Source organism: Rousettus aegyptiacus, unplaced genomic scaffold (assembly GCF_014176215.1).
Source record: "Rousettus aegyptiacus isolate mRouAeg1 unplaced genomic scaffold, mRouAeg1.p scaffold_m13_p_7, whole genome shotgun sequence".
Lineage (NCBI taxonomy): Eukaryota > Metazoa > Chordata > Mammalia > Chiroptera > Pteropodidae > Rousettus > Rousettus aegyptiacus.
This window is the reverse complement of record NW_023416310.1, coordinates 18,237,619-18,260,811: the sequence shown is the minus strand read 5'-3', so window position 1 is coordinate 18,260,811 and position 23,193 is coordinate 18,237,619. Positions and strand designations below refer to the sequence as shown.

Below are 23,193 nucleotides of genomic sequence, written 5' to 3'. Positions count from 1 at the left end.
ACATAGTAAACACTCCACTATGTATCATGATAAAAAGCACTCAGCAAACTGGTAACAGAAGAGCATTTCCTCTTTCTTATAATGGACATATGTAGTAAGCAGAATAATGGCCCCCCAAAGATGTCTATATTCTAATACTCAGAACCTGCTACTATGTTACATTACATGGCAAAGGAGAATTATGGTGGCAGATAGAATCTTTGCTCTCTCGGGTTAACAAAGTTCTTAAATATGATACAAAAAGTACAAATTTTAAAATAAATAAATGGTAAATTGAACTTTATGAAAATCTAAAACTATCAAAGACATTAACTCAATGAAAAGGTAAACTACAAACTGGAAGAAAATAGTCACAATCCATATATTTGACAAACAATTTGTCTCTGTAATACTTAAAGAATTCTAAATCTTATTCGGCCAATAAGCACAGTAAGGTGCCCAACATCATTAGTCACAATGGAAGTGTAAATTATAACCACTAGAACTCTAATACACAAAGACAACTATTTGATAGTTTCTTATAAAGTTAAACATTTACTTACCAGTTGACTCATCAATTCCACTCCTAAGAAAAGAACTTAAAATTACCCATAGTCCTACTACCAGAGGTAAACACTGTTAATATTTTGGTATCTATCTTTGAAGTTTTTCCTCTGTGAACATACATTTACATATAGGTCTGATTAAAGTTGTAAAAATCCAGCTGACAGCACAGCCCTTGATCTCACTTCAGAGAAGCACAGCTCACAAGTTGGGAAACACTGCTGTCAGTCCTATAGACAACTTGAAATTTAGAAATTTATTTAGGGGAAAACTTAGATATCCCTTTATGTCAGATAAGTTAATGTCAGAACGTTCTTTGGAAATGAGAGTTACATAACTTAAGTTTGTAGTCATTTGTGCAAAAATAGAGGAAGGAGTATGCAAGAACGTTATTCTCAAGAGAAATGTTGGGCGGTTTCTCCATTTCCAGAGCTTAGTGTAAACTGGCTTCCTGGAGTTTGTGACCACAAGTTTTGAATGTGCAGGTGCGAGTGGGAGCCTATGGCTCTTTGTATTTAGGAGACAAACGTTCATCATCAGTGGAGTGGACTGATAGTGGTGATCCATCTCCTCTGTGCTAATCTTGCCCAGGACCCCGGTGACCGAGAGTATGAACTTGCTAGAAGTCCACTGGGATCCAAGATATGGATGGTAAGCAGGACTTCAACTGCAGTAGTATTATGCTTTAACCAACCCAACCGGCTCATTTCATTGCGTGTTTCTCTCTCTCTCTCTCTCTCTCTCTCTCTCTCTCTCTCTCTCTCTCTCTCTTTCTGTCTTTCTTCCTCTCTCTCAGTTAATCATAAAAATTAATACAAACTAAATGTCCGAAACACTTTGCTTCATTTTAAGCTGTAGAATAAATACACCAACAGCAATAGAATTCATATGTTGAGAACAAATCAGAAACATATGAGTAATTCCTTTCCTAATATAAACTTCTAGCTTGTGCATCTTTAAGTCTCACGTTTTGCGTCTTTCTCTGGCTACTCTGCTTATACTCATCTTTCATTTCTGAATAGGTAAACTTGTGTCCAAACCAGTCTTACTATGCTTTGAAAAAAAAAATGAACTTGTCAGCATTTGCACTTCCCTTACATTCTGTGGCCATAGAACAGGAAGACCTCAGATCTACATGACACCAGGCCTCACTGTGAAACAGAAAACAAATAAAAATAAACTTTATTTTAAAAGTGTCTTTTGATCCACCAAGAAGAGGACAACTGTGTTGTTCAGCCAGGTACTGTGGAGAGAGAGAGTGGGGTTTTAAGTGGGTTTTGGAACCAATCTTAAAATTTGGGTTTACATTCATTTAAAGCCTGTGTCTTAGAGACATAAAAGCTTTAACTGAGGCTGTGGTTTTACATGTCTGGCTGGAGATGCTTGCAGGGAACTTTTAGGGGTGGTTTGACTGGCCTGGGGGGTTTCATTAGGTTCCTTGGAATTAATATTTAAATAAACATTAAATCAGAGGGGTACTTTTTTTTTTTTTTTCCACTGTGAGACAAAATGAGAGAAAAGACTTGGAAAATACTTTTTGGGTTTATATGAAGGAAAGTTTCTTTAGTTCCTAAAACCGTTGTTAGAATTGGAGAAGAAAAACTGAAACGACCTGAGGGGACCACTTAGTGCATCCAATCCCCTGAATTACTGGTGGGAAACCTGATATCTGGAAAGAGAATTGAAAGAACTCAGCGTTTACAGAACACCTATTGTTGATAGGATCTTTACATACTTTATCTCAATCAATCCTACCCCTGTTTAGAGGAATGGAAAATGTAGTGAAGAGAGGCTAACTGACATGCTTCCAGTCAGGCAGCTAATTGTCTACAGAACTAGGATAGAACCAGTCTCCTGTCATTGTTCTCCTAACAGTTCAGCACACTTCTATAATACTAATTGTATTAGTCTGCTCAGGCTGTCAAAGCAAATGCCACAGACTGGTGGCTTAACCAACAGTCATTTTCTCACAGTTCTGCAGGCTAAAAGTACAAGATCAAAGTGTCCACGGGTTTGGTTTCTCCCAAGGCTGCTCTCCTTGGCTTGCAGATGTTTTCCTTCTTCCTGGATCCTCACATGTCTCCCCTTAACTGGCATCTCTGGAGTCTCTGTGTGTACAGATCTCATTGTCTTGTTGAGGACATCAGTCAGAGTATATTAGGGCCCACCCTCACATCCTCATTTTAACTTGATTACCTCTTAAAAGGCCCGGTCTCCAAACACAGTCATGTCATGAAGGGGTTAGGACTTCGACATATGGATTTGGGAGACCACAGTTCTGCCCACGACACAAATATTAACAATAATATATGAGATTTCTGGAGTCTGTTGGAGATCTAAGAACATTTTAGTCGAAGTCTTTTTACTAGAGACGAAGACAGTTAGAACCCACAGATCATCTCTGTCCCAATCACTTTCCTGTTTAATCTTCACAACAGTTCTGGAAAGTGGGTGTTATTCATGTCGGTGTTTCAGACAAAGGAAGCCAAACTCGGTAAGGGAAGAGTACCTATCTAATAAACTATGGAGTGAGGATTTGAATTCAAGATTGTGATGCCAAAACTCACACACACTTTTCATGAATCCATAGAGGTAGGTCATATGGAGTCTGAGGAACTTCAGTTTTCTAGGGAGCTCATGTAACCATTTTGAAGAAAATATCCATTTTTAGAATTATACTGTAGTACTAAATGTTATTTTCCAAAGTACCAATGTAGGAAAAGGAGTTCCATGCAATTCAATTATTCATTGGCTGCTTGCTTAAGGTGTGAGACGTGTTCATGGCCACAGCCACGATCCAGGGGAGCAAACTGGTCACAACCCTGTCCTTCATGCCAGTGAGTAACTAAGAGCAGATGAGTTGAGCTTCAGACTATAGGATGATTTTATTCTCGAGAAAAATTAATGATTTGGTTCCCTCTGACTTGGTTCCCTGATCTGGTCATAGACTTTTTCTCTGTGGGTAGGAAGAATACCACCAATGTCCAAACTGGACATGAAATTTTAGTGTCTTCAGAACTGGCTGACAGTCCTGCCTGATGATTCATGTAGCAATTTTAATTGATAACTTTGGCAGACAATATGACTGCATGGCCAACTCTGGGACTCGTTTATTCTGTTTACAAGTGAATATAAGGAACTTCTTGGTTCCTTCCTCTATCTTCTTCCTCTTTTCTATGTTCTCACTTAAATTCTGACCCATTCAGTGGCAGGTCAAATTCCTCTCAGATACATCCCTTCTAAGGGGTGTAGAAAGGAAGAGGAAAAAAACTATAGCAGTGGTAGAGCTGAAATTTGAACTCAATCCTGACATCAAAATAGGCCTTAGTCACACAGGTGCTGTCCCAATCCTGGTATTCAGGCTGATTCCCTTGTGGCTCCTTCCCTATGCTGCTTCCTCTGCCTAGAAATAACCTTTCCCTTCCACTGCCTGGTGTACTTTGATTCCCTTCAAGAACAACTCAGAAGTCATCTCTTCTAGGCAGAATTAAATATCCCTCCTTGGGTTGAAATTTTTATCGACTTCAACTCAGAATAAGAAATACATCTTACATCCCTACCTAGTGCCAAGATATATAAATAACTGAAATATATAAATTAAAAAGATGTATAAATAATTGAAACAAAACTTTCATGAAAAATATACAGTGCATTCTGGTAGTTTTAATTCTATTTCATTGTTAAAAATATACTAATTGTAACTCACTTAAGTTGATATCATGACCAGTTTGAAAAACTGCTCTAGAAGACACTCTTTCTTCCTTTGACAGCTTTTCTTGTTTCTTTCCTTTCTGAAAGCTTCAGATTCTCTGGCTCTTCACACAGATGCACCATGGCCCAGTCCTTTGGTGCCACATCCATTAGTGTCTAACATGAAGTTCCATTTTGATCTTATTTATTTTTCCAGTGATGAAAAATTGGCCTTAAGAGCATGACTATTTGTATCTTGGCTGGGTATACCGATAAGATTTGACATTTAAACAAATCATTTTAAACAGCCTCCCTCTTTTATATAATGTTATTTTCAATAATAACCATAAAACAAAATTAACGATAATAATGACCAGAAAAGAAACCCAGATAGAAACAATTAAAAATTTTTTTAATTGTGGTAAAATGCACAGCATAAAATTGGTCACTTTAACCATTTAAATGTATAGTTCAGTAGTGTTATGTATATTCACATTGTTGTACAATCAGTCTCCAGAACCTTGCTGCTTGCAAAATGGAAACTCTTTATCCATTAAACAACAACTCCTTATTTTTCCCTCCCCAAAGCTCCTGACAACTACCATTCTACTTTCTACTTCTATGAATTCGACTATTCTAGATATTTCACATAAGTGGAAACATACAGTATTAGCCCTTGTGTGACTATCTTATTTCACTTAGCATAATGCCCTTAGGTTCATCCATATCGTAGCTTGTGACAGGATTGCCTTCTTTATTAAGGCTGAATAATATCCAATTTATGTATATATCACATTTTGTTTATCCATTCATCTGTTGATTATCATTTAGGTTGCTTCTGCCTCTTGGCTCTCGTGAATAATGCTGCTATGAACATGGGTGTACAAATATCTCTTCAAGATTTTGCTTTCCATTTTTTAGATATATACCCAGAAGTGGAATTGCTGCATCATATGGTAATTCTATTTTTGATTTTTTAAAGAACCCCCATACTGTTTTCCATAGCAGCTATGCCATTTTACAATCTTACCAACGGTGCATAAGAGTTCCAACTTCTCTACATCCTCGCCAACCCTCGTAATTTTCTGTTTTTGTTTTTAATAGCAGCCATTCTGTTGGGCTCAGGTGATATTTCATTGTGGGCTTGATTTACATTTCCCTAGTGATAAGTGATGTTGAGCATAGTTTCTCCTCATGAGTTTCTGCTCCTTGTGGGTTTTTTGCTCCAGTATGTTGTGATTCTCTGTATCCTTCTGACTGTCTCTCCAATTTGGGGGCTGAGGTTACTCTGTGACTTCAATTCTCTGATAGATCTAAAAAGAGTTGTTGATTTTCAGTTTAATAAGCTTTTTATTTAAGTTATGATGGAATACTGACATCCTTACATGTTAGGCCAGAAAACAGAAGTTAAGGAGGCTTCTTTCAAAAATAGAAATCAATAAATTAATTTTAAAATGTGTATGAAAATGCAAAGAATTCTGAAAAAGAACAAAATTGAAGGATTTATACTACCTGATTTCGAGACTTATTATAAGGATACACTAATCAAGATAGTATGATATTGGCATAAGGACAGACATATAAATCAGTGTAACAGAATCGAGTTCAGAAATAGACACAGACTCAATGTGTAAAGAATATTCTTTAAAGCAATCATGCTGGAAAAACTGGATACCCCTAAAGGAAAAAAATGAACCTCCTTATCTCACATCATAAATAAAAATCATCTCGAAAAGGATCAATGAGCTAAATATAAAATCTTAAAGTATAAAACCTGAAGAAGAAACTTAGGTGAAAGTCTTTGTGGCTCAGGATAACATTGATTTTGTAGATAGGACACAAATAGTGTGAATCAAAGAAGAGACAAACACAGATTAGGAGAAAATATTCATAAAACATATATCTGGCAAAAAAAAACTTGAACCCAGAATATATGAAGAACTCTTAATTAAAAGTTTATAATAAAAAGATAACCCAATTTGTAAAATGGACAGATTTGTACAGACACTGCAGAAAAGATTTATGAGTAAGCAATAAACTACATGAAAAGATGCCTGACATCATTAATTATCAAGAAAGTTTAAAATTAAAACTACACAATGAGATAGCACTACCTACTTATTAGAATGGCTAAAATTAAAAAGACAGATAATGCCAAATGCTAGTGAGGATTTGGAACAGCTGGAATTGTTTCACATGCTGGTGGACCTGTAAATGGTACAACCCCTTTGAAAAAACAGTTTGGCACCTTCAATAAAATTGACTTACCACATACCTAGAGATTCCAAGAGAAATGAAAACATATGTCCATGAAGTTACTGTACATGGATACTCATAGCAGATTTATTCATAATAGCCCCAAACTGGAAACAAACTTAATGTCTATCAATAAGAGAACTGACAAGTAAACTGATCTGTTCATAAAGTGGAATACTGTTCAGCCATAAAAAGGACTGAACCTTGAATACAGGCAAACAACAAGGCAAATCTCAGAAACATGACGGTAAGTGAAATGAGCCAGACACAAGAGTACATATTGCATTTTTCCACTTATATCAACTTCCACAACAGGCCAAACTAATTTATAGTTAAATAAATCAGATCAGTAGTTGCTTTGGTGAGGAATAGGAGGGATGGACTATAAAGGGGCACAAGGGACCTTTCTGCAGTATTGGAAATATTCTAAATCTTAATTGTATTATTGACTCGTGTCTGTACATTTGCCAAAGCTCCTTGCATTTTATTGCTTGTACACTATACCTCACTGAGGTTGATTTCAAAAAGGAGGCAATTTAATACTTAAATGACACAGAAAGTTCTCAAAAATATAGTAAATGAAAAAAAGTAGATATTGAACATTATGTATATTGTGTCCTTATTTGGTGTGAGAAAAAAAAAGTGACAGTGGTTGCCACCTGATAGTATCTGGTTCTGTTTGGCAGTTCTACAGAATGAGGAGCAGTTTTATAGAAAGAAGAGAACAATATTGGGATCATCTTTGACCTCTCCATTTGGAAATAATATTGCCTACTGAGATACAGAAGGGTGGAAAGCTTTTTATTCAGAACAAGTAAGTATACTAGTAATAAAATCTGACTGGTTATATAGTGTACTACCAAATATTGATGAGATGATATTGACTAGAAAATCAATTCATGCTTTCCCCTGACCAGTTTATACGTGGAATTCCCAGGAAATATTCCTCTATGGTTCTGAGAATTCAAGTAAACATAGATAGAACAGATCTTACACAAAGACTGACCAGGTGTGCTTTAATGTATTGGTCCCCTGCCATCACATATTGAGCCATATCCTCCTAGTCAGGCAGCGGAGAGCTTATCTATCAAGATCGTAGTAAAGAAACATGGTGTAGATCCAAGTGGTAACCAAAATGTAACTCTTCTCACTTTGATTACTAGATGTAGACCTGTGCTATCCACTGTAGTGACCACTAGCCACATGTGTCTATTTAAATGTGAATTTAAATAAATAAAAATTAATAAAATTTAAAATTCAGTTGCACAGTCACATAAGCACATTTCAAGTGCTCAATAGCCACATGTAGCTAATGTCTACTTTATCAGACAGCACAAATATAGAACATGTTCATCATCTCAGAAAATTCTACTGTACTCTGCAGTGGTCTAGACAAAAAGTTATCCTAATAAGAATAAATGCTGAGTGAATGAATGAATGAGTGAATGAATTAATAAGAAGCATTATTTTCACCTGACTACTTGATAAAAAAGTAGTCCACACACCATGATTAATAATAAGAACATTTCACAGGTACATAGGATTGCGTTTTTCATATTTTAAGACATTTTTATGTACGAGATTTATATGACCTTATTCTATCCTTTCCATGAGTCTTTTAAATAGAAAAAGTACCAGTGTCTTAATTTTAGTGCTGAAGAAATGTCATCTCAAAAAGGCTGGTCTTGTTACAGTGCAGTGGTCTCTAGGCCTTTCTGAGGTGACATTTCTTCAGCTGTAAAATGAAGAGTATAACTAGATCCAGACCCAGAGGTCATCCCTATGGGGAGGATGTAGAAGCCAAGAAAACAGATAAGACCCCAGAGGAAGAGAGATGAGACACACCGACAGGACATGTAGACAGGGATGTGGTAATACTCCAGCTAAGGATAGTGATGAAGATTTGTAACAGAGAAAGGGTAGCTGGGGTGAGATGCTGGGGGTCTGAGTGACTGATGCTGCCTTTTAGACCAGAGATAACTCAGGGCCTTTGTGAGGAGCACATCTACTTGGACGAGTCAAGAAAGATTTGAAAACCAGGGTAGCCTAGCTCAGGAAGAAAACTAGCACAGACAGTTTCTGAGAGTGAAAAACCAGGCAGACATTTCACCAAGCTGTCATAGACTGCCTGGGTACAGTGTGGTCTGCGTTTGGGAGTTAGAGCTTGGACAACCAGAAACGAAAATGACATAGCTTCTCCAGGGACTATAGAAGGTTAGAGGGCTTCCACTGGATGCAAACTGTTTTGTAGAGATACTCTTCGGAAAAAAAACAAATTCTATGGGAGATAAAATATGCTACTCCTCTGCGTGGTGAAAGCGGAATAATGGCTAAAAATAGTAGCTAACGTGTATTGAGCTATTACTTTGTATGGGATACACTGCATGGATTCTCGTAACAACTTCCTAAGTTAAATAATGTTCTCGACCCTGTTGTACTGATAAGGAACCAGGTATCTTGGAGCTGGTTTTTACTGTTTTGTGAGACCTGACAGTTGAATTGTCATGATTTTTTGTTAGCCAGTTGGCAAACATTATTAGCTTGAACTCAACCATAGTGGGAATATTTATAACATAGAGATTGGTAAGTGCTACAAATTAGGGCTTTACACCCAGAGAGCCAGTGTGTTCAACATTTAGTAGCACAGCAATGGAATACGCTCAAAGAGGTTTAGCAACTTGACAAGGTTACACAGCTGATAGCAGGTGATAGATCCTGATGTCCTTACTCTGAAGGCCTTATGACCTCACTGGGGACCCTCTTATCCTGAGCAATAAGATTGCTCACCTTATTTCAATACCAAAGAAAAATCATCATGCTCACCAAGGACTCTGGGGTTAGGTATGAGGGATTTTGCAGAGCTTTTCTTTAGGGCCTAGAATTCAAGTATTTGGCATCTCTATAACTCAAGATGGGTCCAGATTAAAAAAAAAAAAATGCATGACCCTTATGCTCTGGCAACATGATGCTCGTATGCACATCTCATACAAACAAATAAATATGTATACTTTCCCCATCTCCTCAGTGAATTTCATAAAGGAGAATAGTCAAGTCCTCATTCAAAGGATGGGAATGACTGTTATAAAGCAAGTTGTGGACGAGCTATTTGTATGGAATGTTCTGAATTTTGAAGAAGTAAACATCATTTGCTGTGAGAAGGTGGAGCAGGATGCTGCAAGAGGGATTGTTCATATGATTTTGAAGAAGGGTTCAGAAGCCTGTAACCTTTTTCTTAAATCCCTTGAAAAGTGGAACTATCCTCTGTTTCAGGACTTGAATGGACAAAGTAAGTATCAATTTGCTTATGTCTGTTCCACAAACAGACTAAACCGTGACTAAGATCCAGAATCCCCATGACAGAGCCTCTGCTCTCCTCCCTCCTATCACTGTGTGGTGGGCTTCGGTCATGCTAAGGAAAAGCCCAGGTACTCTCAGAAAAAAACTTCTATTTTGATCACTTGATGGTGAAGCCAGTAAGTAACTCCAGGGTCAAGAAATAAATTATTTAGTATAGTTTCATTTCAAAATAGAACTGGACATTGAAGGAGCTTAAGAAGTCTATGCGGTAATGGTTCTTAATATTCCTTAGTCTGATGAGGACCACTTGTGGGCAGGTGGACCAGCTGACTACCTACTCTGTGATCTAAGCATCATGGTACAGAGAGCTCGATTGACTAAAGGAGCATGATTCTGCTTTCTCATGAAATAGTAATTTAGTTTTTATTTCTTTAAACTGGTAAATTATTTCATGACAGATTTTAATCAAAGGTAAGGCTTCCTGTGCTGAAAGTTACCCCTAAATATCTCCCCACTGTTCTCATGCACTTTCCTTAACCTAAACACAGGCTCCACCCATTCCCAATGAGCTCCTACAAGATATGGTGGTGGGAAAGAAGAAACAGAAGGCAAAAGGGAAGGAAGAGTGAAAGGTAATAGGGAAAAGCAGAAGTAAATATTTAGAACCCCTGTACCAGCTCAGAACTGGGGAAGAAAATTAAAATCATCAATGGAAGATTCTCAGCATCGCTCTACATTCACTTCCTGAACTCTAGGTTCTGAGGTAACACAGAACTGAGTCCTCTTTAATCTCATTTCTTCTCTACCAGGTCTTTTCCATCAGATGTCGGAAGGAGACTTAGAAGATTTGGCTCAGAATTTGAAGTATTTATATGATACCCCATCTTTTCTGAACTTCTATCCCCTGGGTGAAGATATCGACATTATTTTTAACTTGAAAAGCACCTTCACAGAACCTGTTCTATGGAGGAAGGACAAACACCATCACCGTGTGGAGCAGCTGACTCTGAGTGGTCTGATGGACTCTCTTCAGAGCCCCTGCATCATTGAAGGGGAATCGGGCAAAGGGAAGTCTACTCTGTTACAGCGCATCGCCATGCTCTGGGCCTCAGGAACATGCAGGGCTCTGGCCAAGTTCAAATTGGTTTTCTTTCTCCGTCTGAGCAGGGCCCAGGGTGGACTCTTTGAAACCCTGCATGATCAACTGCTGGATATACCCGACACGATCAGGAAGCAGACTTTCATGGCTATGCTCCTGAAGCTACGGCAGAGGGTTCTTTTTCTCCTTGATGGCTACAATGAATTCAAGGCCCAGAACTGCCCAGAAATTGAAGCCTTGATAAAGGAAAACCATCGCTTTAAGAACATGGTCATCGTTACCACCACTACTGAGTGCCTGAGGTACATCAGGCAGTTTGGTGCCCTGACTGTTGAGGTGGGGGATATGACGGAGGACAGTGCCCAGGCTCTCATCCGGGAAGTGCTGATAACGGAGCTTGCTGTAGGCCTGGTCCTCCAAATTCAGAAATCCACGTCCTTGAGGAATCTGATGAAGACCCCTCTTTTTGTGGTCATCACTTGTGCAATCCAGATGGGGGAGAGTGAGTTTCACTTGCACACACAAACAACACTGTTCCGTACTTTCTATGACTTACTGATACATAAAAATAAGCACAAACGTAAAGGAGTGGCTACAAATGACGTCACTCGGAGCCTGGACCACTGCGGAGACCTCGCTCTGGAGGGCGTGTTCTCCCACAGGTTTGATTTTGAACCGGAGGACGTATCCAGTGCGGACGAGGATGTCCTACTGACAGCTGGACTCCTTTGCAAATACACAGCTCAACGGTTCAAGCCAAAGTATAAATTCTTTCATAATTCATTCCAGGAGTATATAGCAGGACGCAGACTCAGCAGTTTACTGATGTCTCAAGAGCCAGAGGAGGTGACCAAAGGGAACGGTTATTTGCAGAGGATGGTTTCCATTTCAGACATTACGTCTAAGTATAGCAACCTGCTCCTGTACACATGCGGATCATCTGCCGGAGCCACCAGGGCTGTTTTGAAACACCTTGCAGCAGTGTACGAACATGGCAGCCTCCTCGGGCTTTCCTTCACCAAGAGGCCTCTCTGGAGGCAAGAATCTATGCAAAATGTAAAAAGCAGCACTATGCAAAAAATTCTGAAAGCCATCAACATGAATGCCTTTACAGAGTGTGGCATCAATTTATTCCAGGAAAGTATACCTAAATCAGCCCTGAGTGAAGAATTTGAAGCTTTCTTTCGTGGTAAAAGCTTATATATCAATTCAGAGAACATCCCCGATTACTTATTTGATTTCTTTGAGCACTTGCCTAACTGTGCAAGTGCTCTGGACTTCATTAAACTGGACTTCTACGGGGCAGCTACGGCTTTGCAGGACAAGACCACAGAGGACACGAGCACGGAAGAGTGCTCAGGAACCTACATTCCCAGCAGGGCCGTGTCTTTGTTCTTCAACTGGAAACAGGAATTCAAGACTCTGGAGGTCACACTCCGGGATTTCAGCAAGTTGAATAAGAAAGATATCAAATATCTGGGAAAGATATTTAGCTCTGCTAAAAGCCTCAGGCTGTACATTAAGAGATGTGCTGGCATGGCTGGAAGCCTCAGTTTGGTCCTCAGCGCCTGTAATAACATTTATTCCCTCATAGTGGAAGCCAGTCCTCTCACCATTGAAGATGAACAGCACATCGCATCTGTGACAAACCTGAAAACTTTGAGCATCCACAACCTACAGACTCAACGGCTGCCAGGTATTGTAAACATCAGCAGTTGAAGCTATAATAGAAGCTGTCTAAGTACCATGGAAATATTAGATATCAAATAGTTTTGCTTTAAATTTTCTAATAGTTTCTATCAGGTGTCAAGATTTGGAAGGGAGGTACGAGGGCTGTGGAGACAGGTCCACGATGGGGGAAGGCTGACAGATTGGGAGGCCTTAGGGAGGATTTCCAGAGCTGAAGCCATAGAGTTTGATTGAATAGCTATATAGTTTATACAGGAAAGTGTGTTTGCATGTGTGTGTGTGTGTCTGTGTGCGCGTATATACATAGATGTAGTGGTTAAGCTTGTCTTTAGCGAACGCTGCCTTTTCTCAGCATTTCCATCTCCACCCAGCACCCAGCGACACCCCTCCCCACTTTTGGTCTGGGAGGAAATCCAGCCTTTAAATTAATCACCTGCAGGAACTAGTGGCTCACTGTGCTACTAGATTCTTGTCTAGGAAATTTCATAGCAAACCCAGGCCCATCCCTACCCCTAGTATTGTTCATTTAGAGAAGAGATTTTGGGAACAGATTTTGTCTGACATGAAAGCATTTCAGACTTCAGACGCACACAGGCGGGTGCAATCTTTTGGAGTAAAGGTTTTCTCCAAATTCAAAATCACACCAAAGATGAGCATCTGCCCTCCCTGTAAATCAGCACTGTCGCTGAGAGCAGGGGCTACCGTGTGGCGTGAAGCTATGGCTGGCAGAGGCCTTGCTAAACACAACTGTAATCTAGGATTAGTTCTCACTCACTAATGCTTTCCCGTTGTGCTCTGCCTCAGTTGTCACCTGCAGAGGAAATTTTCTGTGACTTAAGAATCTAGAATCTTTTGTACAGATCATCTTTGTAACCTCGTACGCAACGCAGGAATCCCTTCTCTAAGATTCTAGAGAGTCATCCAGATTTTATTAGACTACCTTCTGTGTCAGGAAGGTCACTATCTCTTCTGGAGGGTCTGTTTGTAAAGATCTTGCAAAGTGGTCGCCTATATGCTGAATTTGGCCTGCATAGGGTTTAGAATTTTCTTTTTAATGTTTACCAATGTTTTGCTCTTAATTTTTAAAATTTATCTTTTGAGTAATAAATCCACATGGTCCAAATTATAAAACAATCTACAATGAAAAATCTCCTTCCCTTCCCCACGCCCCTAGCCATGACTCTTCTCCCTGAAGGAGTGACCAGCATTTTGAAATTGAGAGATAACATGTCGAAATACAGGTTTCTCATTTCTCTTGAAAATTGTAGATTTGGCAACTAAGGGTCCACATTCTCACTTGGTAACAATTTATTAGGGCCTCGTGATTTGTTCCTGTGCTCTTTGGACAAGACACAAAATCCCCAGTTAGGCAAAGAGCCCACCTGTTTCACTTCCTATGATAACTATCTTCCTGGCCCTTTTTGACATTCGAGTTTGTCATCAGCGCTTATTCTTTCTTATGGTTAAAACCCAGTTCTCTGTCATTTGTACCTAAGGTTCCTTTCTATTTTTGCTCTTCAGGTCTCTTCAGAATCCTCCTAGTTCATTCATCCCTTTTTATTCCTGAATAGTTTTCCACTGGGTGGATGTACCACAATTTATCTAGTCACCATTGAAAGACACGTAGGTTATTTCCAGTGTGGGCAATTATGAGTAGAGCTTCTATGAACATTTTTGAGCAGGTTTTTGAATGAAAATAAGTTTTCCATTCACTTGAGTAAATACCTAAGAGTGGTATTACTGAACCATATGACAATTGCTTGTTTTGCTTTTAAAGAAACTTCTAAACAATTTTACAGTTTGGACCATTTGATATTTCCAATAGCAATTTATGAGAGTTTTAGTTGCTCTGCATTCTCACTAGCACTCTGTATTTTTCTATTTTTGTCACTCTACAATAAAGAATAAAACAGTCAATATTAAGTGCTGGCAAGAATGTAGAGCAACTGGAATTCTGTGTGTAGTGTTATCTTATCATAGTTGGCTGATAAAAATTGAAAAATTTTCATGTGCTAGCTTGTCATCTATCTATCCTGTTTTGTAAAGTGTCTGTTCAAGTTTTTACCCATCTTTTAGTGGGGTTATTTGTTTTCTTGATGTTGAGTTTTGAGTGTTCTTCATATTCTGGATACAAGTCCTTTGTTATTCAAATCACAACTGATTTGAAAATATTTTCTCCCAATCTGCAGCTAGTATTTTCAATCTCTTAACAGTGTCTTTCATAGAATAAAAGTCTTAAATTTTGTTGCGGTCCATTTTTGCTTTTATGAACATGCTTTTGGTGTCATGTCTAAGAATATTTTGCCGAACCTCAGGTCATGAAAATTTTCTCCTATCTTTTCTTTTTAAAGTTTTATGTTTTACATTAAGATCTATGATCCATTTTCATTTAGCATTTATATAAGGTATAAAATTTACATAAGGTTCATTTTTCTTGCATATGGACATCCTGTTATTCTGTTTATCGAAATGGCTATTTCATGTTTGAATTGTTTTGTATTTTTGTCCAAAATCATTTGGCTGTAATTGTGTGGGTGTGTTTCTGGACTCTATTCCCCCACTGACCTATCGTTTGCCAATATTCTTGTCTATCCCTTGCCAATACCACATTGTCTTAGTAACTGTAGCTTTATAGTAAGTCAAAATTGGGTAGTGTTATTTCTCCAACTTTATTCTTCTTTTTCAAAATTGTTTTTTATATTCTAGTTCCTTTGCCTTTCCATATAAATTTTAGAATCACATTGTTTATATCATCGAAAACTCTTCCTGGGATTTTGGTGAAAATGACATTACATTTATAGACCAGTTGAAGGAGAATTGACATCTTTATTATGTTGACTCTTACAGTCTATTTGTATGGGTTTTTCCATTTATTTAGTGTCATCATTTATTTCTTTTATCATTATTTTATAGTTTTCATCATGTTGATCTTGTTTATGTTTCATTAGATTTATATCTAATGTTTTCATTCTCTTGGAGCTATTGTAAATATTTTTTAAAATATTTTTAAAAATTTGGTTGCTGATTATTTAATCACTATTAGATGGAAATACGATTGGTTTTTGTGTGTTGATCTAGTATTCTGCACTTTTGCTAAATTCACCTACTACTTCTAGGAGTTGAGGGTTTTTTGTTTTTTGTTTTTGGTAGATTCCTTGAAATTTTTATTGTAGACAATTATGTCACCTCCGAAAAGAACAGTTTTGTTTCTTCCTTCTATTTTGCATTTCTTTATTTCATTTTCTTACCTTACTGCACTAATTATGACTTACAGTACAATGCTGAATCAGGAGATGAGAATGAACATCCTGCCTTGTTCCAGATCTTAGAGAGAAAGCATTCAGACTTTCACCACTGAGTACAGCTGTTAATATAGTGAATTACATGGATTGATTTCCAAATATTGAAACAGCCCTCTATTTGCTGTATGAAGCCCACTTGGTGGTAGTATAATATTCTTTTTATACATGACTGAATTCCTTGGTAATATTCTGTTGAAGATTTTTACTTCTATGTTCATGAATGATTGGTCTGAAATTTTCTTTTGCTTTATTCTATTGGTCTGGGTTTCATATTGGTTAACAGTAGCTTCATAAAATGTGTTGGAAACCATTCCCTCTACTGCTATTTTCTGGAAGTGATTTATACAATCCGTGTTATTTCTTCTTTAGATGTTTGGTAGAATTTGTAAGTTAAATTATCTGTGCCTGTAGGTTTCTTTTTTGAAAGTTGTAAACTACAAAGTCAATTTCCTTAATCGTTATGTAGGACTATTCAGGTTACCTATGTCAATTAGGTGAGTTTTAGTAGCCTGTGGTTTTCAAAAAATTGGGCAATTTTTATCTACATTATAAATTTATGTGTGCAGATTTGTGCATATTATTCTCTATCCTTTTAACTTTTAAGTGTTTGTAACAATATCCTCTCTTTAATTTCTGTTATTAGTAATTTGTTTTTCCTCTTTTTTTTATCAGACTTCCTAAAATTTATCAATTTTATCAATCTTTACAAACTGACATTTTCAAACAACTTTTTTAAACTGATATTTTCCTATTAATAATCTGTTTGCAATTTTAATTGATTTATGCCCTGATCTTTAATTATATTCTTCCTTCTTCTACTATTGGGTTTATTCTGTTTTCCTTTCTCTCACTTCTTTAGTAAGCTTAGGTTATTATTTGAGACCTTTCCCCATTTCTAATATAAGTATACAATACTATAAACTTCCCTTAAGTAGTGTGTAAGTTGTAGATTTTGATTTTTTTATTTCCGTATTTTTTAAAATCTTGTCTAATTTTCTGTGCGACTTCCTACTTGATCCATGCTTATTTAGAAGTGTGTTGTTTAACTTCTAAGTCTTTAGAGATTTCCCTAGTATCTTTCTATTATTGTTTTCTAGTCTGATTCTATTATATTTGGAGAACATGCTTTTAGCTATGAAAGATGCCCATCCCTGACCAAAACATACATTTTTGTGTCAATTCCATGGTGACATTTCTTGCCTATCATAAGAACTAAAATCTTTTCATTGGTAATGGAAATTTTGTAAATAACAGCTAAACACAGTCCAACTACTTTTTTTTTTTGGCAGGTGGTCTGACTGACAGCTTGGGTAATTTGAAGAACCTTATGAAGCTTATACTGGATGACATTAAGATGAATGAGGAAGATGCTATAAAACTAGGTCAGATTTTTGTTTTCTCTAACTTCTTAATTAATATAACTTTTATAATAAGAACAGTTAACTCAAGGCTCATTGACACTGGCTGTATCTGTACAAGGTAAGGATGTTTTTATGTATTTGTGGCTATATTGGTTTTCCTAGGTAGTTTTCTACATTTCCTTTTCAATCCTTGAGCATCATTTAATGTGAATTGTACACCACTATATTGTAACACTTTTGAGGACAGAAGCCATGATATGTTTTATCTCCCTGCCTGATTCACTCAGCTCATATTTAAAGCATAGAAACAATGTAAAACATTTATACTGTGCTTTGATAATTATAAAATTATAAAATTTCATAAATGGAATGGAATGCAAGAATGAATGTGGATCAAGAAAACTCAAGAAACAGAAATTCAATATGTAATTTGCCTTCCAATTCAGGGAAGATTCATGTTGAAGTTTTTTTTCCCCAATGTCCTTGCCCTTTTTCAGGAGGGCACGGGGAGGCTCTTATTTAATTTAATTTATGTCTTATTTTATTTTATTTGCTCTCTTTTTGCCCCTGTTTGAGCCCTCAGGTAAATGCTCTTCAGCCTTGTTCTTTTTCCTTTACTTACCTAAAATAGAACCTGTCCTATAATTAAAACATGGCTGACTTTTTTTCATTATATAGCCTACCTGAGAATAATCAAATTAATTCAGTGTTCAGGAAACATATATTTCATGCCTATGAGTTATATAGAACATCAGAGCTCGAAGGAGACTCAGAGCATCTAGTCTAACTCCCTCCTTTTTCTGCCACTGGAACCTAGAACAGTTTATTGACTTGCCCAAGTTCTCACCAATTGGTAGAATGGATTCAAAAACACCTATCTGAGACAAACTGGTTCTACTCTTATGGAATTGAAGTCTGGACTTGAATAAACTAGTCTAAATTTACTATTTATTAAAGAGTTACTGTGTAATAGGTTAGACCCTATACTAGGCACTTTTACATACTTCTCATTGAATCCTTATAATAGTCCTAGTACACCGGTATAATTATCCCTAAAACCACAACTAAAAGGTTGCATAACTTGCCCAAATTTACACAATTATTAAGTACAGGATCCAGGAATCAAACTGGCTGCAAAGCTCATGTTGACAACAACTACGAATCACTATGTGCACTCTCAAGACAACAATCAATATTCGCTCACTATGCACCATACTAAATCCATTGCACACATCATCTGCAACCTTCTCTAAGCTCTGCAAGGGACGCATTATTAAAACAGCGTATTTCTTTCCTCTAGGTCAGAGTACCATCAAGAAATATTTTAATGACACAAAGCTATGCCTAATCAATCCTACACTCCACATCAACTTTACACCTAAGAATGAGGGACACTAGAAACACATCTAGGAACTGAAATCCCCAGGTGCCCCTCTAAGTTCAGCCTCTACCCCTTCCAACATTTTTGAGGAGATTAAAGAGAGCATGCTCATTCAGAAGACTTCTTTCTATGAAAAAAGTTATGGTAAAGGTAAAAAAAAAAGTTAAGGTAAAGGTGACTCATTGATACCCATTAAAATACTATACATTTATTACAGTTTTCCTCATGCTACTAAAAGAACGACCTCCACATAAGTGATCTTTGTATGGTCTAGGAGACTGGAAAGTGAGAGTTGAAAGAAAAACTACTCTCCGGCTTTTTATAATTCAATGTCTGTACAGAAAGAACATGGCAAGATCTCTGTGAGAATTGTTCTTTGCTTTTTCAGCCCATTAATCTATGATTAAATCCTAATGCATTTCATTTCCATCTTTTTTTTTTTAGCTAAAGGTCTGGCAAACCTGAAGAATATGTGTCTAGTTCGGTTGACCCACTTGTCTGATATTGGGGAGGGAATGGATTACATAGTAAAATCTCTGTCAGCCGAACCCTGTGACCTTGAAGAAATCCAATTAGTCTCCTGCTGCCTGTCAGCAAATGCTGTCAAAACCCTAGGTAACTGTGGCCTGCATTAACCAAATAAGAATAGTGTAAGAGAACAGGCGGTACTTTCACAGTCATGCATGCTGGTTCTCTCAAGCGGAAATTTAATTTTTAGAGAAATTGGAGAAGATAATAAAGTCTTCTAGGTACTATCTAGTCATTTTTAATGATTTTCTCCATGATCGAAATGAAAATGTGTTATAGATGGATAATAGACAATTTCAGAATAATCGAAGATGTTATAATTTTAAGAGACGGCAAAGAGGAAGAAAAGAAGTAGGTGCTTCAGACTTGGCACATGTCCTGTTGTATAATAACAACTGCTTAATAAATATGTGGATGAATGGATAAATAAATTTTTGAGAAGCAGAGAGAAAAGGATTTCCTTAAATGTTCTCTGGGCTTCCAATTCTTACTCACTGCCCTGTTAAGAAAGAGTTAATGTGCATTTATACAAGAACTGAGTCTGTCGAGTTCCCAAAGGGTGTGCATACCAAGTATGGAAAAACCTTTGCATATTACTGGATAAATGGATATGTTCAATTCAGATGTTATTTTAAATTTAGATTTTGGGAAGAAAAATGTTTTAACACCTTTAAAAACAGAATATAAAACTGCTATTAGTCAGTCTGTAAGGATGACTAAGATTGCTTGTATGCTAACATAAACCCAAACTCGAGAAACCCATGATTAGGAAAAGCTAGACAAGCGCTGGGTGCATGGGAATGACAAGCACACGCCTTTGCTTCTCTACTTGCCACTAGGGAGAGACAGGTTCGGAACCGAAAATAGAAACTGTACCCTTTTCAGGAGGAGTTCCGTAGGTTTTTTATTTTAAAGCACCAAACCCCAGAAGATATTTTACTCTAAGAAAAAGGTTCAAATGATTGATTAAAAATAATAATAGCTAATATTATAACAAGAGTATATATTCATGGAAAACTTGACTAATTTTATTAAACAAGATTTTCCTCATCAGCCTTAACAGGAAAAACTTCAACTAGATTAAGCAATCACAATAAACACAGGTTTTTCCCCTCATCAGAAAGTAGAGCATTTCTATGAAACTTTTCATGAGCTGGAAAGGCATATAAAGTGAAGGAGCAATTATCATTAATTTTTATGGAAAAAAATTTAAGCATTTCCAGATCCAAATGTAAACCTCTCTTAGACTTTTTGGATACCTTAGGACACACTCGCTAACAGATGCACAAAATAAATGGAGATAAAACACAGATGCTCACAGACACAGTTCAAGGCTCTGGCGGCTTCACGCTGAGATGGGGCCTGTAGTTCCCAGCAAGGAGCTTGACGGGACCTCTTGTGCTGCCTCTGTAAGTCTCCCTGCAAAAAAATGTTGAACACTATTGTGGCTTTTCACCTGTTTTGTAAAAGTGAAAAATCTTCTTCGGATTTCTTTCAGTTAGCAAAAACGGATACTAATGGAGGTCTTTTAAAAGCGAAGTGGCGTAACTGAACTTTGAAAGTCGAGGGGCATGTCTTTATCTAGAATGAAAGAGAGAACCAAGCAGTTCTTAGCTAGAGTAATGGATTTTACGATTAATGTTTTTATCTTATTAGGTTTTATTATTAACACCACAACTATGATATTAACAAAGTCATCTAAACTGAAGTACACAAAGAACAGCTCATCTCATCTGTGTTTTGTTCCTTTGTTTCTCCTGCATGATGAGGGCATTTAAGAATTGGAGACAACGTCACAGTTATCTAGTTCGACTTCGTCATTCTAAAGATGAAGACATTGAGGCTTAGAGAAATGGAGTAACTTTTCTACAGTGAACTAACAACTATATTCCTTGCTGCTTTAGGCTTTATGTGAGCTGAAGTATATTAGTCAGAACTTAGGACCAGGAAATATCTGTCCATTTGGTCATAGTCATGGGAGTTGGGGGTTAAGTCTATCCAAATACCTTTGGGAATAATTAAATTAATAAAATCAAATATGATTTGTATACTATCAACAAAGAAGATAAGGGCCCAGAATTATTACAAGGATATTTTTAAATGAATATATAGTTCCCTGATTGTCTTTACTTTGGATTAAATTTTTTCCAGCTCAGAATCTTCATAATTTGGCCAAACTGAGTATTCTTGATTTATCTGAAAATCACCTGGAAAAGGATGGCAATGAAGCTCTACATAAACTAAGTAAGAATAACAATGTAGCCGTATTAGATGCATCCTTCTTAAACTGTTCTAAAGGAACAGACCCATGCTTTTTGAGTAAACAGTTTTTACATACTTATTGCACCTGAGGCTTCCACCCGTTTGCTTCCTTCTAGGGTGCTAGTGTCTGAGAGTAAGTGATGTTTAAGACAAATCTGCTTAAGCAGTTAGTAATAATATATAAGGCGTGATAATGACATTGTGATTCTGTTTTAAAAAACTGATACTTGCTGTCTGAGATTTGGTTCAAAATATTACAGAAGGGAAGGAATTTGAAAAATGAAGCAAGACTGTCCATGATTTGATGGTTGTTAAAAGGTGGCTTATTAGTATGCACAGTTGCATTATGCTATAGTGCATAATGTCTATATATTCTTGAACACTTCCCATAAAAATATTAACCAAAAAACAAGTCAAATCTCATTGCACATTGAGTATATTGCAGAGAGAAAGACCATTCTTTCTCCTGCATTCCTTCATCCTTCGTCATTTTTGAGAAGGATCCAATTCCTGAACTGGTCCCTGGATTTTCAAGTTGACAGGCTACACATCCTGGAACAGCTCACCGTGCTGACGATGCCCTGGTGCAGTGATGCACGAGTCAGCCTGATGAGGCTATTGGAGCAGTTGGAGGCGGTCCCACAACTCATCAAACTTGGGCTGAAAAACTGGAGACTCACAGATGCAGACATTAGAATTCTAGGTAGGTACACACAGAGCCAAGAGAAGTTGGTCCTAACGAAGTCCTTAAATTGACTTTCTTTTCTCTTTTCCTTCCTTCTTTCCTCCCCTCCCTCTCTTTCCCCTCCTTCTCTCTCTCTTTCATTCATGCCTTTATTTTTTTGCTTCCTCTTTTTTTATACGAATATATTTAAAGAGAGTTCACATATGTTAAGGAGAAAAATGATTTGAAACACTGGCCTACCCTCAGGACCTACAGTATTAAAGGAAAAAGAGTCACATTATCCGGCAAGATGTATTATATTAGGAATTGCTTTTCCTAGCTTTAACTGTCTGAAATTCAGCAATGCTCCTCTAATCTTGGGAAATATTTTTAAGTCACCGGTTGGATAGTCAAAAAATATAAAGGTAAGTGCAACTTTATGTAAATGGGGTCACAGTATGTAAGTAGCTGGGATATAATCCCAGTAAAAAATAGAGAGATATAAATGACTGAAGACACCAACAGCCTCAGGCAATTGATGAAAGGTCCTCTGTACTAGTTATCAATTCCTGTGTAACAGATTACCCCAAAACTTGTGGTTTAAAACAGCCTTGAGCAGTATCTCACAGTTTCCGTGGGTCAGGAATTTGGGAGTGGCTGCGCTGGATGGTTCTGGCTGAGGCTCTGTCATGAGGTCGGGTCCAGAGGTCAGCGGGGGCTGCGGTGGGGGCGGGGCGGGGGGGGGGGGTCGGAACCTGCTTCCAGGCCAGCTCTTTGCTGTGGCATTAAGTATGTTCACATTCTTGTACAACCACCGTCACCATCCATCGCCATCTTTTTCATCTTTTCTGACTAAAAGTCTGTACCTATTAAACGCTAACTCCCTACCTGCTCTTCTTAAAATCTTCTTTCTTAGAGATGTGTATGTCTCTAAGTCTTTACTAGGCTGCACAAGGGTTTTGCCTTCCCTGTTGGTGCTTCAAGGTCTAGATCTTTCCTTCTCTTAATTCCTAACTCCACTTACACGTCCACTACCGTCAAATCATATTACCTTGGAGACCATTCTTTCAGGCCAATCCTCTATTCTGGGTGCTGTTGGAGGCATGTGGCTTTTGTGATCA

At 37.5% G+C, this 23,193-nt stretch overlaps 1 protein-coding gene across 7 annotated transcripts in view; it reads left to right on the top strand.

Moving 5' to 3' along the window:
- The first annotated feature begins 835 nt into the window (after positions 1–835).
- NLRC4 (NLR family CARD domain containing 4) overlaps positions 836–23,193 on the top strand; it is a 30,279-nt gene continuing 7,921 nt past the window's right edge. The window contains exons 1-9 of one of the 7 annotated variants that reach the window (XM_016136053.2): positions 836–1,194; positions 5,155–5,189; positions 7,176–7,303; positions 9,515–9,775; positions 10,596–12,581; positions 17,166–17,258; positions 19,063–19,233; positions 21,298–21,390; positions 21,944–22,111. In XM_016136053.2, the coding sequence (XP_015991539.2) occupies position 7,303; positions 9,515–9,775; positions 10,596–12,581; positions 17,166–17,258; positions 19,063–19,233; positions 21,298–21,390; positions 21,944–22,111 (2,773 nt within the window). In that variant the 5' untranslated portion in view covers positions 836–1,194; positions 5,155–5,189; positions 7,176–7,302. Of the gene's footprint in view, positions 1,195–1,565; positions 1,784–5,154; positions 5,190–5,210; positions 5,311–7,175; positions 7,304–9,514; positions 9,776–10,595; positions 12,582–17,165; positions 17,259–19,062; positions 19,234–21,297; positions 21,391–21,943; positions 22,112–23,193 lie in introns of those variants that run through there. The other 6 variants (XM_016136054.2, XM_016136052.2, XM_016136055.2 and 3 more) reach the window with 6 other exon arrangements.